Source organism: Priapulus caudatus, unplaced genomic scaffold (genome assembly GCF_000485595.1).
Source record: "Priapulus caudatus unplaced genomic scaffold, Priapulus_caudatus-5.0.1 Scaffold6, whole genome shotgun sequence".
Lineage (NCBI taxonomy): Eukaryota > Metazoa > Priapulida > Priapulimorpha > Priapulimorphida > Priapulidae > Priapulus > Priapulus caudatus.
In genome coordinates, this window is record NW_014577067.1 from 362,647 (window position 1) to 382,079 (window position 19,433).

The 19,433-nt window shown below is 41.2% G+C and overlaps 2 protein-coding genes across 2 annotated transcripts in view; one reads left to right on the forward strand and one right to left on the reverse strand.

Annotated features, from left to right (window-relative positions):
- LOC106805072 overlaps nucleotides 1-9,073 on the forward strand; it is a 50,623-nt gene extending 41,550 nt beyond the window's left edge. The window contains exons 3-4 of the mRNA XM_014806554.1: nucleotides 4,787-5,037; nucleotides 7,437-9,073. Of these exons, the coding sequence (XP_014662040.1) occupies nucleotides 4,787-5,037; nucleotides 7,437-7,470 (285 nt within the window). The 3' untranslated portion in view covers nucleotides 7,471-9,073. The remainder of the gene's footprint in view (nucleotides 1-4,786; nucleotides 5,038-7,436) is intronic.
- Nucleotides 9,074-9,529: 456 nt separating this feature from the next.
- LOC106805484 (palmitoyltransferase ZDHHC3-like) lies at nucleotides 9,530-18,731 on the reverse strand. Its single transcript, XM_014807090.1, has 8 exons — nucleotides 18,599-18,731; nucleotides 15,422-15,584; nucleotides 15,068-15,180; nucleotides 14,827-14,888; nucleotides 14,390-14,486; nucleotides 13,975-14,047; nucleotides 13,519-13,627; nucleotides 9,530-13,027 (listed from the first exon to the last, which is right to left on the reverse strand). Exons 1-8 carry the CDS (start codon nucleotides 18,715-18,717, stop codon nucleotides 12,951-12,953), a joined length of 813 nt encoding a protein of 270 aa, XP_014662576.1. The 5' UTR covers nucleotides 18,718-18,731; the 3' UTR covers nucleotides 9,530-12,950.
- Nucleotides 18,732-19,433: the final 702 nt, after the last annotated feature.

Sequence of the window (19,433 nt, forward strand, 5' to 3'; positions counted from 1 at the left end):
ATGAATGAATGCAATATATACATGCGCATGGTAAGTTTCATGAAACGACTCGGTGTTTCCTTTGGTTTCATCAGACTGGTTATACTTTATTGAAGGAAATTAGCGACTGCACAACGTCGGCTGGTTGGTGCGTGATTAAAATAGTTTCGTGTTTCACTTAGGCAAAACCGCTATTCTCGCTACAGTAGTTTTTCTACCATATCCTCTCCAAAAGCGCGGCCAGGCTGGTTGGTATATCGATCTCCATATAAGCCTTTTAAAATCCCCGGCACTTCCTTCACAGCCCATACAGTGTGTAACGTTAGGCGTAGACAAAATAAAGCCCAATAATGCGATCAGTCGTAAAGACGATTTTATTACGAACCACTTCAATGCGAAAATCAATTTCCACTTAGCTCACATTAATTAATACCGTTGTAAATGATTTGCAAACTCCTATATAATGTCGGTTTCATCAATACAGTCGCACGAATGCCTATTTACAGCGCATAATAGGGTGTCTTTACCCCCGGATGTGGGCGGAACAACTACGGTGATTTATTGGCTTCGAGTTTATCATAAATTGTTTGTGATAACGACTGGAATCATTACCAACATGGCTGTTTCGACCGCGATGAGCGTATATATGTCTGTAATGCACATCTGTCTGATAAGGAGGACGTATTATTATAGGAAATCGGTAGATTGCGTGACAACTGAACCACCTTAAATAACGTCTGCATTCCTTAAAGATAATATGAAACATGGCTGTCGTGTTTTCTACGCGTTCAAACTACATATTTATGAAAATCGGGTTTTTCGTTGACATGTTAAAGCCATAGAAATAGCCGTTTTATTGATCACACTTTACTTTCGTGCTATAAGAAATCGGGAAAATTTATTTGCGATCTATAGAGATGTTTTTTCAATTAACCATGTAAAATGTTATCATAAGCACAAATACACACAGAACTTCGATTTAAATTGCCTACTATGCGTTATAAATATAAAAAAGAGAAGTATTAGAAATAAATATGCGTTATTGCATATGACCGTGGAATAAAGTTGATAGACTGCGTGCGTATATATATATCCTTATATTCCCAGTTTTATACGTCGGTGTATCGGCCCTAACGTAGCGTAATATAATGTAACGTTGCATAACGTAGCGTAGCGCAGCGGTATCTAACGTAATATAGCATAACGTTGGAGACGACATGTTGCTTTACCAGCGTACATGCGCATAGAATAGGTGGACAAATCCCTCCTATTAGAGGCACTCGGTTGAATTGTCCGTCATCGACTATCATGTCAACGCGCGTATTAACGGAATCAGACAGTTACCGCGAATCACTTCGACTAGCTTCCAGGACGGAAATGATGGAAATTGCACTTCGTCTCGATAGCTTTCGGTGAATCGTGGCAAATTTTGACAGGACATGAGGGTTTTTCAGAAAATGACTTCGAGTAAGTAGTGCGTCGCGGTTGCCTCAAAGATGCATTGAAAGTTTGCCATTGATAGCGTGCAACATGATTTCGTTTCGTGTCGATGCGTTACTGTTTGATTTAATGGACTTCTTTTGTCGTATTGCACGGTGCTTGTATCTGGTCTGAATTCGTCATAGATAGAGAAAATTATCGACGGCGGAACGCCGAGCCTTCGATTGCCTACACTGATCGTATCCATCATTTAGAAATTCGTTTATATGTACGATCGCTCGGAACTTGGGCAGAATTATTTACGATTAATGTTCCGTAACGCGCATGGAAGCCATTATCGTATGAGATTAACATATTTAAGAATCGAAACGATGTCTAGTCGAATCGAACCGATGTATATGTCAACACAGTATCCAACTCAACAGCGACGCTGGGGGAAATTGAGGCATCAGTATGCCTATCGCCAGATGTTTGAACTCCAGGTCACAGCGGTCGCTTTATTTAGGTTTAAAATGTACGTGCATAGCTCTTTCTATTCTCTCTTTCCCTTCTCTCTCTTACTTTGTTATTCCACTCTGTCTTTTTTTTCTCTCTCTCTCGATGTTTTTCTCATTGTTTTCCTCATTTTGCGTGTGTGTGTGTGTGTGTGTATATGCGTGCGTGCGCGCTCGTGTGTATCTGCGTGCGTGTGCGTGACGCTTTAAGGCCCTTAACGTGCCTGCTCTCTGACCTTTTCCCCGTCTTTCTTTCTCTTCACTCTCCCTCTCCGCTCTCGCATTCTCCACCACACCTTTCACTCTGGTTGGCTTGCTCTCTGTCTGTTTGTCGGTCTATCTTTCGTTTTAAGCAAGTAATCTTTGCCCGTATATAACTATTGGAATATTATATCCCCACGCGTGCCAATAAAAGTGAGCAATAGTCCAGAGTTGCGTGCTGCTCGCTTCATGAAATATGTGCGCAGCACTTATAGTTTAGAGGCAATCGAGCAAAGGCAGAGTAGAGCGTTCGAAACGTCACTCCATTATGCCGGCATATTTTAAGACGTCTCCCTTGCGGGCGATTGATGCCGAGATGTTTTCCATCCGGTCATCAATAATGTTAAGATTATTGGAAAAAAGCAAAAAGATAAAATCCTATTGCAGTGATCAGACAAAACCATGAGTGATTAGTGCTTGCAGCACGCGGCCCATGCACCATCATTTGCATGTTTGCGCAAAAATACAAAAACCCGTAATAACTGCCTTTCGGTGAACAATTCGGGAGAATGTTTTCCTTGAAATCAGATCGCCGTGATATATTTCGGAATCGCTATGCTGTCCATGTTACGGACCCGAGCCACGCACCATCTCTACGCGCTCGAACTCTTAACGTGCGCTGCCGTAAAATTGATATTTGTTTCGATCACGAATTTAGGTCTCTCTCTCTACGCTAATATTTCCTCGATTGTTCAGCTCGAATCAAAACTACACCCACCAACTTCGAGTGCCAGCCGATGATTGCCTTAAACTATAGTCATGAGAGCCGATATGGAAATCTGACAAAATTCGTCCTCGTGGTGGTGGCTCCCAGACCGTCGGTTCTGAGCAGGCGGAGGGTTTCACGTGCTTATCGTCCGCCATCTTTCATAGACGGACGCGGAGGCACATGCTTATCAATAAACCGCAATATCCTGACTAACGTCGCGCGAGGAGCCGTGCGAGCGCTCGTGGACGCGGCAATATATAGAAAACGGAGAATTCTCTGCGGGAAATAAACGTGATTGAGCGTCGACAAACCGTTTGCGCAGGACTTAGCACGCCGCGCAATCAGAGCGGGACGGAACGAGGCGTGTATTCTAATGCATGCCTCGACGACTTACACTCGCGCTGGAGTCTGAGGAGCCAGAGGAGTCTGAGCCTCGAGTATACGGGCCATACGTCTCACTAAAACCAAAGACTAGATAGGAAAATTGTTAATCCCATCTTAACCGATTGAGCACCGTACTGCTACTATACGACTAGGAGATCATAGACTACTACGAGCCCTTCTATGTACAGAGATAAAAGCGGCAGTGAAAGAGGCCGCATGCTGTGATTGAAATTACTGATACGTATGCATATATATTAATCTTTGACGAAAGATTCGGGTGTTATGTAAATTGTGTAGATTTTTACAGAATGATCTGATTACGGTGGATTAATGGGTAGTTACTTTTAGTGAACGTTGATCGGGTTTACCTCTGCGGTCAACTGGGAATAATTTCATCTTCATCATATCGTTCTAGCTCCGGAATATTCGCGTTGAATTCTATGAAACCCCGGACGTAGAGGTTTTTTGATAAACGCATGACTTTATCAAGCAAAGTTTTAAACTATTAGTTACATATATATCAATATATTCCATTGAGGTCTTTCCGGTAAGGTTAGACCAGATAAATGATAGATGAGAATATATGATAGACAAAAAATGTTTGTAGGCGGCGTTATGGATGGGTGGACGGACGGATGGACGGATGGACGGACGGACGGACGGATGGACGGATGGACGGACGGATGGATGGATGGATGGATGGATGGATGGATGGATGGATGAGTGGATGATGGATGGATGATGGATGGATGGATGGATGGATGGATGGATGGATGGATGGATGGATGGATGGATGGATGGACGGATGGATTGATGGATGGAGGGATGGATGGACAGGCGGATTGATGGCAGGGTAGATAGCTGGGCTGCCGGACAGACGAACGGACTGGCAGGCGGACGGACGGAGGGGCCGGAGGATGGGTGGATGGATGAATGGATAAACAGATTTACGTATTGATTTATACATACACAGCAATATACTTTGACAGCGAGACAGCGAGCTAGCTACACAGCTATAGAATATCGGTCAATATCGGTCAGTCGACTGAGTAGTTGGGGCGATCAGTCGGCCGGTTGGACGGTCGTCGGTTGGTTCGGCTGTCGGTCGGCCCGTCGGTCGGTCCGTCGGTCGGTCGGTCCGTCGGTCAGTCGGTCGGTCGGTTCGTCGATTCGTTGGTCCGTCGGTCCGTCGTCCGTCGGTCAGTCGGTCAGTCTGGTCCGGTCTCGGTCGATCGGCCGTCGGTCGTGTCGTCGTCGGTCGGTCGCGTCGGTCGGTCGGGTCGGCTCGCGGTCGGTGCGTCGTGTCGGTCGTCGCGTCGGTCGGTCGTCGCGTCGGTCGCTCGGTCGGTCGGTCGGCCGGCCGGTCGGTCGGTCGGTCGGTCAATCGGTCGGTCGGTTGGTCGACTGGAAGACAGCATTAACACGTTAGTGCATACATTTGTGTACCTATGGTTTGCGCGCGCTTACGCGATATAACTTTTTTCAACTTCAGCAACCTTTCGAAAATCACTTTTACCAGAGCAAAGACCTTCTGAGCCGGCTTACTCATAGAACTCTCTACGACACCAACCTTCCCAAGCAGAAAGCGAAATCCACGGCGGTTACTCCAAATGCCAACAACGTCTCACAAAATGTCGACAAAAGCAATCCCTCTTCGACCGAGCTGAAGTTCGACGCGACAGGAAAGGGAGAGGAAACTGCTGACGGAGAGAACGTCGCGTCAACGTCAAGTCAGCGGTTACCAGCAGAGAAACAGTTCACAATCGAGAAGTGAGACCTAACAACCATTTTGGCCTTTAATAGCCATTTTAATAATGACTACTTTCTTTATTTTTTAAAGTTAAGTTTAGTTTCAATCTCGACAACCGTTCCCGTGATTTACCACTTGTAACATTTCTCGTTGGCGACGGTTTGTGGATTTGCTACATTCGTTCATAATAGAGCTTGAATGAGATTTTGATATGAAGCTTATGACTTATTACTGCAAGCATCTTGCGATTTGAAGTTTTAATTAATTAATTAAATTTAATGTTGGGCGTAAATAATTGCATGTGTTAAACCTAGATGATTTGATCTCATTACTGTGTGCAGTGTGACAACGACAATTATATCTTTAAAAAATGGCGTGTAAGAATGAATGATATTCAGAGTTTGACGCATAAGCATGAAAAAACACGCTCATTAGTTGCCATGGAAAGCAATTATGGCAGATACTCCGGCGCGCACTTCGCATTTGGGCAAACCAAATCACGTCGTTAATGAATACGTTTGTAATCGCGTACGCTCTCGCAATACAATTGCTAGTGGGAATTCCGCCTTCACCTTGTTCGTAAAAGAATACACGATATTTGCTGCTGGACCTCTAGTTGCCCTTTCGTACTCAATCTCCATCTGAAGTCAATGGCAAATAGGACAGCCCATATCAATTACTTTAAGTGACTTTTTTGACGTCAAAAGGGTTGTAAAAATATCCTCGGATTGTTGCGATGCAAGGAAGGCCGTTGGAAGGGACGCCACCTATTAATTTTCTGGAGAGCTGTCCCTCCTTTATCGATAGAAAAATTGCTTTCTCTAGTTTTTATGCTAACCGGATTTAAATGGAAAAAAGCATCGATGTCTGACTTCCGACAACGTTTTAACAAACCGCTCAATTTTATGCACGATGGGCATCGATGATTTACAAACGCTAACTTGACTTGAGAATTTTAATCTAGCATTAGAATTAGCTAATCCCAAAAGTCGCAGAGCGAAGAGTTTGTCGAAATTTCCTAGAAAAACTGTATAAGAGGCGAATGAACATTAAACATATTAAACGAAACGGACGTAATATTTCATGTGTGCTGGCGATGGATCCGTCCCAGACTATGACGCAATGCCGTCGCTCTGGCAACTATGAACACAAACAGCTCTGAGGCATTATCCCCATTACTACAGATGTTAAGCGATTGCGATGTGAAATTAATGTCCATATATTAGATTCTGAATCAGGCGGCTAATTAAATTCCGAAGAATTTTGATGGCGCAGTTAGATGCACTTTGTTGAAATTAAATTACTTAAGGGCTTTAATGCGTCTGCATGTTTTGCATACGAATATTTCGCCGCGGGTATGTCGTTTTAGTTGTTTCTGTGAGGCGACTAGCTTTTGCGCTCTAATCCCGCAGGGGAAATTATGCGTTTAGTTTGGGTGGGCCCCTAAAGGCCGTGCTTACAATGTAATTTCATTGCAAAGCGAAGCACTTTAGAAGTCGCTCGCCTTTCTCTGTCCGGCCACTAGTTGGTATATGTATAGCCTACTTGTTATAGCACGCACATCCTTCACAGGATCACAGGATTAATTGCCGTTTATACAATGAAACAAATTATTTCTTTTAAACCTTCATATATAATTCATTATTGCGTGAGTGATATTTTCATTGGTGGTTGCGATCTCATATATTTTGCGTATGTATGATAATTATAATAAGTGTAGAAATTATGCCGTACTGTGTGATTAGTACATATTTAGGGTATAGCAAATTGTTGCAAACTTTTTACATGCTGAGCTTTCCTATATTCAATTTGTAACTTACTGTATCACGATGGGTTACTAAATGTTTGCGTGCGAACCAGCAAAATAGCAATACACAGAATGCAATAACTGTAGGTATTAATGCCAAAGTAACAAAAACCGCATTTAAAATTTTAAAAATCGTAGATAGTAGCAGAGTATATACAAACATACACACGCGCGCGCGCCGCGCACGCACGCACACACGCACACACACACACACGCGCGCGCACACACAGATAGGATATATATATATATATATATAATACCATCATTTATCTCTTTAGTTTCTTCAACCATCCATGGATTGCGCGCAACAAGTGTAAATAGCTATATTACGTTAACTTTATAATATCACTAAATTCGTAATATATGCGCCACTGCATAGACAGTATTCTTATCTATTCGATTTCAAACTGTTATCGATAGCGTTATAACTGTATCGCATTGCATTATGCATCGTAAGGCGGGGGCGACAAAATATAGACTAGACAGTCTATAGCGCGAGCTTTATTGAATTTACAGTCTGCACGTGCAAGTATGTGCCTATTTAATCGTCCTGTTTTTGGCTTCTTAAGAAGGGTGCCATGTTCTTTACAAATATTTAAATTGTATTCCTAGTGTGCCACGCAGCTGCAATAACACACGTCACTAATTGCACGTAAGCGGTGGAGGGGGTGGAGGGCTTGACGACGACGATCATTCACCTGTCTGCATTGACGACGACGATTCGCCCCCGTCATCTATTCAGCTTTTCACGAGATTAATCGTTTTATAGCTGCTGTTTGTTAGTGTATCGTTCTAATCGCATTTTTTACGTTCTCTCTATAGGAGTGATAATCGCAATTTAACCTTTATGTAAGCGGTAAGGCGGTCTTCACATAGTATAGCGCCCGCGAAACTAACATTTCTGTGAAACCGTTCTTCCCTCGGGGAAAGGGTTTCCTTTAATGGCCGCTGCATGGCGGATGACGATAAATCGCCAAAGAAAGCTCGCCCTTCGGTTATTACGTCGGGGCGCGATATTAGTTAATCCCCCCTCCCTAACGCTAGTTAATCCCCCCTTCCTAACGCTAGTTAATCCCTTCCCTAACGCTAGTTAATCCCTTCCCTAACGCTAGTTAATCCCTCTTCCCTAACGCTAGTTAATCCCCCCTCCCTAACGCTAGTTAATCCCCCCTCCCTAACGCTAGTTAATTCCCCCTCCCTAACGCTAGTTGACACGCGCTAGGATGCGTTGGGCGGAGAGCAATGTTCGGCGGCAAGCATTCAACATCACGATTTACATATGCATCGCTTCATGGGTGTGACGTTGTTGCGTAATGTTCGCGTGGCCACCAACGCTGCTTACAGCGACTCCTTGGTATGCTTATCTATGGGTAGAAATGCGCTGCTGTAACAAACTGTGAGCGCAACTAATCCCTGTCGCACACTGTCGACCTATACTGACCCAGAACTGAACTCTCAGAAATGACAATTCTGGCCAGTCAGTTGGAACACGTAAGTCACCTCAATTTACACACAATCAGGGGCCCGTTGTCAGAAACAAAATTAGTCTTAACATTAACATTTTGTCTTAGACCGTCGACAGAAACGCTGCGAAGTTACCTCAATGAAAAATCGTAGCAGATTTCCTCATAGCAATACCAAACAAAGTGGTGTCGACGGTCTACGAGAAGATGTTAGTGTTAAGACTAATGTTAAGACTGATTTTGTTTCTGACAACGAGCTCCAGGTTCGGCTTTGGAGTGAATTAACAGAACTATAATGACTATAGTTGCCCATCTTTTTTCGCGCAATAGTTGTCTATACATACTAGCTTCTTGTACGTGTAGCGGTCGTGTGCACGCGTTGACATGTTGCAGGTCTGTATTTATGTGCAATTTTGACATATTTAGTGATTTTTGAATTTCATTGTTCTTAATTGGTTATGGTGGATTTCAGGCGTACTTCGTATTGCGGGGAGTATTTCGTAGAACGGAAAGTTAGCTTTAAGTCACATTGCAAGGAGAATGCGCAGACAGGATAAAACGCAATGCAATAGGCAGAATATTTTGGAAATTAAGGAATATACAGTTTGTGAGCGTTCAGCGGATTGAAATGACGATTTTTAGACGGGAGCAACAAAATTATTTGTTCCCACATATTATCCTAATAAAGGTCAAACAAAAAGTGCTAAATTCGCCAACAACTGGCATGACTACAAGTCTTTATATAATGGAAATATTGGCAAAATAAACGAACTTGGCTTCATTTAACGTGTTTTTCATTTGTTTCTATTGTAATATCAACTCATTTGCGTAAGAATCATATGTAAATCGCTAAATGAAATGGACCCCCATTACGTATAAGTATCGAACGAAAAATACATTTATAAAGTGTTGATATTCGATTTGAACAGTACTCGTATAGCATATATCTCTGGTTACTCTCTACACTAAATATTGATTTCCATCTTGTCAAAAAAGAATTTATTATTGATAATGGACTATAAATTCATGATTCAGCGTCTCTTGGTGACTTCACCACTAAACCGATGGACATGGCAGCCTCGCGTCTACAAGCCTATATTGCTTTTCAAGTCTATATTTACTCTGTAATGCATTTGCACGTAGTTGTTTGCGAGGACTCGCGCAATTTTGCCGCCACAATTCCAAAAGCTTTGCATTATAACTCCTTGAGCCAGCAAGTGAAGACACAAACACAATACGGAATTCAATAATGCAGAACATAACGCGTTCGCTGTATTGGTAAAAGTGAAATTAAAACAGTGCGGCTGCGATATTTACATAAAATATCTTCACATAAAAGTTCAGGCGTTGGAATGTAAAACATATATTCCAGGCGCAGCGCATGTACATGTCTTCTCGTTTCGCTGTACGGCTTCCTAGATATGAAACGGGGGAAAATGCCATTCGAAATGATTCTGAACCTCGAGTTTAAAAAAAGTTAAAATCATACAACATAATATTTAACTAAACTATACAATTGAAAACGACATTCGTTTGAAAATTCGATTGTAAATGAATGATTAACACGGTTATCAAAGATATACGTGCAGCTGCCTATACGCAACACACATTTGGTTCAATTCGATGCCATTTGAATGCACGACATGGAAACTCGAATATAATCAATACAGAAACAATATCGTCATGAGCTTCACACTATAGCACTGGCTTACTTGTAACTCGCTTGGAAATATCTATCTAACCGTGCACGCATGCATGCACACACAAGTACGTCCTATAGGGTAGCCGGGCCTGCACTGGTAGACTGTAGTCGATAATATTGATTGACCCCCCGTGAGACCTTTGTTTACAGTGGAATATTCCGTAGCTGTGTCAAGAAGGGCCAATCCCTCATCAGTGCCATTCAGTTAATAAGCTGTGAGTGTCCTCACTCGCAGCATGCAGGAGTACTCGTGGAGGTGTGCACACACTGCCGCACAACTTTCTTTGTAACATCGTTAGGAAGCAACCCATGCCGTGATAAAGGATCGAGAACAGTGGCAAGAATCATGTTTCATCACTTTCAGAGTTGTTCTATATAACTGCGTTCGGATTTTACAATTCCTCATCGACAACTTTCTATATTTCACCTTGTCTCCTCTCTCATACACACACACACGCGCGCGCACGCACGCACACTCACGCGTTCACCCGTTCCGCTTGTGCCACACCTCCCCCCTCGAACGAACCCCCTGTCAAATTGGTCAACAGTGTATTAGGGGGGCCTACGTGCGTGTATATAGCGCAATTAGAAGCCGTTTCAGTGCAGCAAAACACGGCATCTTACAATCATCTACGATGCGTGCATGCTTTACCGGGAGTGGGGGTGGGGCTTGCTAGACAGGAGGCTGAGTGAACCTGCTACCATAAGCCTAAAGAGGTGAGAATACCCTGCTACATTAGGGGCTTGATAATGATATTTTCCTAATGGCACATACGGCAGAATGGCAATAAACTAGGCGAACATTACGCTACACCGCCACACTGCATCATCAAAACGCTAGAACTTAGCTCGCCGTGTATCTAGTGAGTTACATATCCTACCAGGCGACAACATAAAAGCGTGGCGGTCATCGCTGACAAAATCTTAATTCACTGTGTGGGGGGGGGGGAGTGGAGCAGTGCAGAAATCATACAAAAGTACAGAATAGGTATATTACCGTAAACACATACATATATACAATGTACATAAAACGAGATCCGATATGCTCATGATATTAACATTACGCATATGCATACATGTGCAGGTTACGTACGTACATGCAAGCATGCCTGCATCACTGAAAACAACCTGTGAGCAAATAATAGATACGAAAACAGTAATTATCGCACGGGGCATCACGCTAGATAAAGTTGTTACTTTCAAATAAAAATAAATAATTTAACATAATACATAACTATAAAACGTTATAATCCTATGAACAATACCTTGCCGTGCCCTTCGTGGATATTAAGCTCTTTCTAAATGTCAGTTATGCTTGTTACTGTTCGAGGTCAAATTTTATACGTCTAAACCGCATTCATTCAATTGTGTATGAACACCCCTCTAGTCCAAACGGGTAACTACATCACGTATGAACACCTTAGAAAAACGCTGTACTACATATAAGTGACAAGTCAGTTTCAGGGTGAATATAATTAATTACATTTGTAGCAACGCAGTGCTGTGACAGCTATTGGGCACAGTATATGCATTAGTGAAGTACATTGCGACAATTTCATTTAATATTACGCACATTTTAATCCGAGATGTGTTTGAATATTTACAGTGAAGATAATACACAGCATCAAATACAGGTTTGACAGTTTGCACAATTAAATAACAATCACGTGGTTTAAAATCCACTATTTGTGATTTACATACACAGACCGTGTGCAATATCATACTTGCAAATGCAATTATACTTTAACAAAATAAAAATATTAACATTTGTTTTCATTACATGAATTGTAAATACTTACTCTTAGTTTCACATTCTGTAAGATTTGTAGATTGCACTATTACATCAAAATTACCAAATTAATGTTTAGACAATGAGATTAATATGAAATTATCCAGAAAGCCAAAAGATGGCACTTACAGCTGAATTGATGAGAACTTCATAACACAACTAATATTTTTTATGAGAATCTTAGAAATGATTTTTGATTTTTCCATTAGGGTTTTGTGCAAAAACGGTAAAAATGTTACAATTGGTCTCTGGTTACTTGATAACGTTAACCAGGCTAAGTAGCACCAGAATGTGACATACCTATGGGAAAAGGGAATGATCAGTTTACCATGGTTATTACACCCACTTACACCAACGTATCACATGACTTACTGCAAAATACGCAAGCTCATGTCATTATTCCACACATGCATTATTACCAGACGTACACCCAATATTGTGCGTACCTAGTGAATATGGGGCTCTAGCTTGAATGGCAATAAAATAAATGACCCAAGATATTCTCAAGTCTTAAGATTGGTTTAAGCTGTTGCTATAGCCACAGACATATTTACAACAATGGTATAAATAAATTAATACGCATTAACAATCAATAATGATCTATGTACGACAAAAGACCAACAGCACTGACCACTAAATAAGACCAACAGCACTGACCACTAAATAATTTTGTGTCCACCACAACCATTGATCTCTCAACCCAGCCATTGGTCTCTCAAACCACTCATCACAATTCACAGCTTTTTTTAGAGGAAGATATGTAATATAAGTGGATAGTTGAGATTGATATATTAAAATCACACACGTGGCAAGTGATCCACCTTGTCAAGTTCATTGATGCCTCTTTCTACGATCACTGAATCATACAGCAGTTTGATAAGGAATCTCGGAACCTAACATTTCAGCCCCGACAACTCAATCTGCTGTCATTCTGCGCTCACAAAAGTCCAGCAGACAAACCACCTTTCCAGAAAAGCGTTAGTCTGAAGACGATATTGAGGGAAATCACATATTATTCTATCACACAGAGGATAATCGCTGAAAATTGCAAAATGAAACTGCACTGCCATCTGCTGGTAGAAAATAGTTCTAAAGGTTGGAGTGTTGCTTCCAGGAGGCCATTACGTGGGGGTGACGTTTGGTCCGTAAGAATTACAGGTCAATACGAGACATTACACTGTATAGTCGTCATGCGGTTCAATCTCTTTAGGTGGACTGTGGCAAGGTAGCAGCCAAAAAGCCAAAGAACCTGAAAAGCAGAGCAAAAATTAATGAAGTGTAATAATTCTTTTTCAGAAAAATACAAAAATAACATTAAATATAATATAAAATACATACCGGTAATCATACTTCTTTTAAATTGTTATGTGAAAAACGATTGTATTGTTGAAATAGCAAAAAACAGGGAAATGAATGTGCAAGAAATTCTTTACGTTTTACTAGTTCCATATACGTTTGCCACTACCTTGTCAAATTGTTCAGTTAAAAGATAACCATCACTTGAACAATCCTTCGAGTGCTTGAGATATTTTTAACAAATAATCAAAATCTTCTGTATGTGTACCTTGCCTCGAAAAACTTACATTTGATATCGGGAACTACCCAAGATTTCTTTACACATTGATAATGCACAACAAGCTACGGAATCACTGTACATCTCTCATATTGATCTACGCGGATGCAGTATAGTCTGCCACCACGCGGCTAGCATGGCACGCACACCTGAGCAGCCAAACTCACCTCGCCCGAACACTTCCTGCAGTAGCGCCATCTTGGATTTAAGCGGTCGATGAGGACCTCTCCTCTGCACCTGCTCTACTGCTGTCTCGTCTGTCCAGATCGCTGTCAACTGCAGCACCAGAGACGCGCGATTCAACCACACGTGCAAAATAAACTCGCTCGGGCGCAAAGCACGCCCCTTGGCTTCTCGTAACGGGAATGCCGACCCAATTTACTTGGCAAACATAAATGGTTACAAAATGGTAAAGCTTCATACTGTGTATAGCGTGAATTTGTATTATTTTGGCAATTTATATCTTCATACTATGAAAAGGATGTGGATGTGTATGTGTATGTGGGCAACTTGCCACTAGTATTTGCAATTCAAAAATGGTTAATATCAACAATTAATTACAGGTTACTGACACTTAGCTGACTATTACCCAATGAATACAGAAGCAATAAATGAGTATTTACCTGGTCTACCATGATGGCTACTACAAATATTCCAAATAGTAGAGATTCAATGACAAGAATTATGCAATGCATCCTGCAAAAGGAAAATTACACGACGAAATCAAATATCAGCAACAAAATGTATTTATTTGTATAAAGTATGTATTTAACCACATTTCATTATATTTGGGATGCATATTAATATCCTAAAATCAAAAAGTTAATGGACATACAAGTTTAACTTTAAGCTCACTAATACAGAAAGTTTGGGACTAGACCAGCTCAGTTACTGAAAAATCCAAACCATCCAAGCCGAGGGTAAGAAGGCAAAATAATACATATAGTGCATTATTACTGATACCAATACAACTTACATAAGCACAAACCTTATAGAAATGTAAATTCATGTAGTTTGAACAGCTTAATTTCTACTTACAGCATAGTCTGCTTTGAATGCTCATCCAACTGACAGCCATCACAGTCACCGAGCCAAGCAACAGCAACCAACACTATTGCATGAACAGATGCTATACCTACAACAGGACACCGTCACGAAAATATTATTATCTGTTTGACACACAGAGAGAGTACCAATGGTGAGAGAGTACTATGCAGTGCAGGCACGAGCTAACGAAAAATAAGTCCAATTTGCTGACAAACAGTTATGGCTGCAAGCCGAGATCACCCAATGAATAAAAGAATTTGTAAAAAATTAAAAGAATAAAACGAGATTAGCTGTGGCAATGACAAAATCAGTCTTGGGTGTAGTCATTTAATATCAGCAACACAAACAGGACAAAAAAATGCAACTCTATGTGCAAATAGTTTATAAAATGCTATACAAACATTGGAATAAAAGTTCCTCATACCTACCTACATAGATTATAAACTGCAGGAAATATTTTTGGTTGTATTCACCCACGCAATTATTTATCCTATAAATAAAGAAAATGTCAGAACCTTAACAAATTTCATAGGAGTATATCATGAAAAACGTTTAGAAAAAGTGTTCCAAGCTGAACTCATTCATCAAAAATTACACATCAGAAAAACTACACAATTGTGATAAATTTACCAACTCTAACACCAATGATTATTTAATAACACAATTTACCAAGGGCAATGGTGGTCCATCCGTCGAATACACCTGCGACATATGCGACAGTGATGGGCCCTTGGTGGCCTGTAAGTCTCACATCTTGCACACACCGTCCAATCATGGCCACTCTGCTTTTCGATAACAAAATTATTGCGTAAATTTACGTGATTTAGTGATAGCGATTGGTAAACCCTAATCCAAATGAGATACATATATACTGGAATTAGTGGTTTTAAATATAATGAATGCTTATTGATTTTATAAAATAGAAAGATACTAACATTATCATTATATAATCACAAATAATATTGTCTGGCAAAATATACAAATTCATAAACAGATTATGTCTTTTACTGCCAGATATATCACCTGATGTATGGGACTTCTAGATCCAGAATGCAGGTCAGAGAAATCGAGATTGGTTTTAGGTAAGGGCACAACACCTGGATCAGATAGCACTGCTCTCAAATGAGATGCAAGCATCATTGTCAATATCACATTGAAGAGCACAGCATTGAAGGCACCCCAAAGGCTGAAACAAATAATCATAGCGAAGTATAATTAGTATGCACTGCACTTGATTTCATGGTTTCGATGCTGCAATGGAGAGAGAGGGGAGAGCGAAGGAGGAAGGGATGGAGGGAGAGAGGGAGGGAGGGTTGGAGGAAGGAAGGAAGTGAGAGAGAGATGGAGCGAGACTATTATTTTTGTGTTTTATTTGACACAAACAGAACTGGCATGACCCTAATTTTTACTGTAAATATAAGTACAATGTTTCCTTAACCTTGGCCACCTATAATATGTGTTTTTTCCCCATTTACAGTTACAGTCAGGGGCGTAAATCCGTACTGAGGAGTGGGGGGATGATCGGCGATAGCCGGGGGCGAAATTAACCTTGGCTGCCGCAGGCAGGCTCGCGTGCCGCAGGCATGCCAGTGCTAGGGGGGTCTGAGGGCATGCCACCCAAAAAAAATTTGAAATATTTAAGCCATTTTCCTGCAATCTGAGGCATACTGTGGGCCATATTCTCATGTCTGGTGACACTATCTCAACCCTAGACTCAACCCTACAAGTTACGATTCAATACACTTTTCATTACTTTTCAGAGGGCGTACAGTTAGGTTACTATAGTAATAATACATGTATTAAAAAACAGGTAAGAATTGCAATTTCTCACAATTTCACGTGTTTTTGTATGTTTGCAACCATACTTTTTGGCTATTCTTTTTTTTCTCTTTTTTTTGAATCTCAGGGGGGGATATTTGTACAGGCCATCCCCCCTCCTTCAAGAGCAGGGGGGATGCATCCCCCATCCCCCCCCCCCGGGATTTACGCCCTTGGTTACAGTGCCATACACCAGAATGCATACACCAGCAAGCTACATAAATAACTCTCGGTAAGATCATGAACATATGTACACTATATAATACAGGTCCTTATATAAACATCCAGTAACAGAGTGACCAGTACAATGCCACTGTGCACAAACTCAAAAAAGATATAGAGCAGGTGGAAAAGCGAGAGTGCCAATTTCGCACAATGCTCGCTTTGTTTCACACAATCACAGCGAAAATACACAAACAATCGCCTCCATATTAGTACCTATATGTATCCGACTGTTCACTTGTTAGAATTAATTTTTAATTTACCCAGAGAAATCTAATAAATTCCTATGGAAAACTCCCACTCCACAGCAATGTATATGGGAGCAATTCTGTTTATTAATCGAAACTCCCTAACTGCACTACCCGATTGTTTAGCCAGTGAACGTACTCATGTGTGTGACGTCATTTCTGCGCAAATTATGCTGGCTTGGCATGGAATTGAGTGGCGGGGCTTATCAGATAGCCAGGAAACATAGAGCTTTTGAAGCCGGATGCAATGCGTCGCCATTAATCATGTATATATAAATAGTTGCTCCCATTTACATTACCGTGAAGTTAGAGCATTCCACAGGAGTTTATTAGAGACGTTTTTATCTAGGCGAAATCGGTAAATCGGTTTCCTAAATCACGTGATCAGCGGTTTGGTGAAAGCGCTTTTGTTACATAAAAACAACGCAAGATAGATCACTATTTGGTTAGGATTTAGCTGATCTTTGTACGTTTTTATAACACATTAACTTATTAATCTTATATAATCATTTATTAAGAAAACTACTTAATAACTTACGTTTGGCTATCCGCCATATTGAATGTTGAGAAACGACCAAAGCGCTTTCACGAAAACCGTCCAGATAAATGGAAGATTTGCGAAACCGTAAAGCGCTTTCGCTTAGATAAAAACGCCTTCGATTTCTCCAGGTAAATTATGTTCTATCCAAGCGCAAGGCGATAATTCAAACAAGTGAACATTCAGCTACGTATAGATACAAGAATGGTAGCTCTAGAACTATAGCCCTCCGCTCCGCCGCAGGGCTATAGAACATACTATGGCAATTTCCAGGGAGTAAGTAAAGACAACTTTTTTGCGATTAATAACTTTTTCGGTATGCCAAATAAAGCACATTCTCTGCCGCACAAATGTCTTAAGTTACTACAAACACTAAAATTAAACCGCAAACTAACGCTTAAATGTTGTACTTGCAATATTACTCGTCGAAGAAGATTGTTTACTAACTTGTAACCGCTATTTTTCGTTGCGCATCGCTAGCGCGGTTCCGGTGCTAGTGAGCGGGCACAATGTATTTCCAAGTGGAGGGGTGGGCAGGTTGCACGCAGATTTAACCGCCATCTTTCGTTGCGCAGCGCTAGCGGGGTTTGCAACCGCGTGCAACCTGCCCACCCTTCCACTTGGAAATACATCGTGCTAGCGATGCGCAACGAAAAATGGCAGTTACAAGTTGGTAAACAATCTTCGTCGACGAGTAATATAGCAAGTACAACATTTAAGCGTTAGTTTGCGGTTTAATTTTAGTGTTTGTAGTAACTCAAGACATTTGTGCGGCAGAGAATGTGCTTTATTTGGCATACCGAAGAAGTTATTAACCGCAAAAAAGTTGTTTTTGCTTATTCCCTGGAAATTGCCATAGTATGTTCTATAGCCCTGCGGCGGAGCAGAGGACTATAGTTCTAGAGCTATACCAGAATGGATGCATGTAATATTTGTGTTGTAACGGTGAGAAACAAAGTGAGTGTTGTGCAAATTTAGCACTTATTCTTTCCCACCTGCTCTATGTGAGTTTGTGCACGGTGGCGTGCATGCGCTAAAATTGTGTGTTGCAGAGGAGCATTTAAACAGTATTTACAGGAAATTAATAGCCGATAGAGAATACATAAACATTAAGGCTTTGATAGTAAATACATGGTACACACATACCCATACACCAGTTGTAAAGGCTTGGTGGGGATAACTGACACAGTGCCAATAAGCAAACTTGAAGCTTTCTATTAGTAATACTAAGTATTACTACTTAACTTCGTCTTCGTACTTAGACTAGTATTGGCGAGTATTGCGTACTGGGAATCTTATTATATTAGCCACGACTATCTTCAGTTTAAGAGTGGATTAATCATGAATATATAATATTCCCTGCGCAATTCTTACCTATTCGACATCGTAGGCATAACTATCTGTACAGTTACAACATAATCGGCGTAAAATACAGCCCCATATGTAAGCAATATACAGAATATACCACAAGGATCACTCCGAAACACCACCATCTTGGAGATCTTCCTGTACTGCTAGAAATTGACACAGGGGAACAACCCTGTCGACAGGCGGCGCCTGTGTCACATTATCGGCCACGGCCACCAGATAGACACGGAGCCACAAGGAGCTAGATATATACATCTATATTCACTCCCGATAGTATATTAATTTGAGCTCATTGATCTTTCCAAGAATCGTTATGATGTTTACAACGTAGATATCATATATACGGTATATATGATATCTGTGGTTTACGATAATAATTAGCATCCGAATTCAGAAATTTAGATGACAACGCGGTACTAGGCGTGGCAGATGCGTTATGAAATATCAGATGCTATATCAAATGTTATGGGGACAGCGTTATGGTACGGGCATGATTACTCAATAAGAGTAAAACACATTGAAATAGAGCCGAATAAGAAGTAGGAAAGGTATAGGAAAGGTAGGAAAGGCGTTACTATCTACCCATTGCGCGTGCGCACGCGCGCGCGTGTGGTCACGCGTGTGCGCGTACGAAACGCGCGTGATGGCGGGCGTCCGTGTGTGCGTGCCACTGATCTCTACTATACTAACGTAGTATACTAACTATACTAATAATAAATAAAAAATAACTAACTATACTAATTTAGTATAGTAGAGATCGATCAGTGGTGCGTGCGCGCGTATGTACGTGTGCGTGTGTCATACCGGTGGTGCATGTCGCAGGACCATAATGGACTCGTGA

Coding starts and splice junctions, on each gene's coding strand:
- LOC106805484 (XM_014807090.1), bottom strand. CDS start 18,717: ATGGTGGTGTTTCGGAGTGATCCTTGTGGTATATTCTGTATATTGCTT. Junction 14,048..14,389: donor CATTCAAAGCAGACTATGCT/GTAAGTAGAAAT, acceptor TTCCTTTTGCAG/GATGCATTGCATAATTCTTG. Junction 13,028..13,518: donor GCAGGAAGTGTTCGGGCGAG/GTGAGTTTGGCT, acceptor TCTGCTTTTCAG/GTTCTTTGGCTTTTTGGCTG.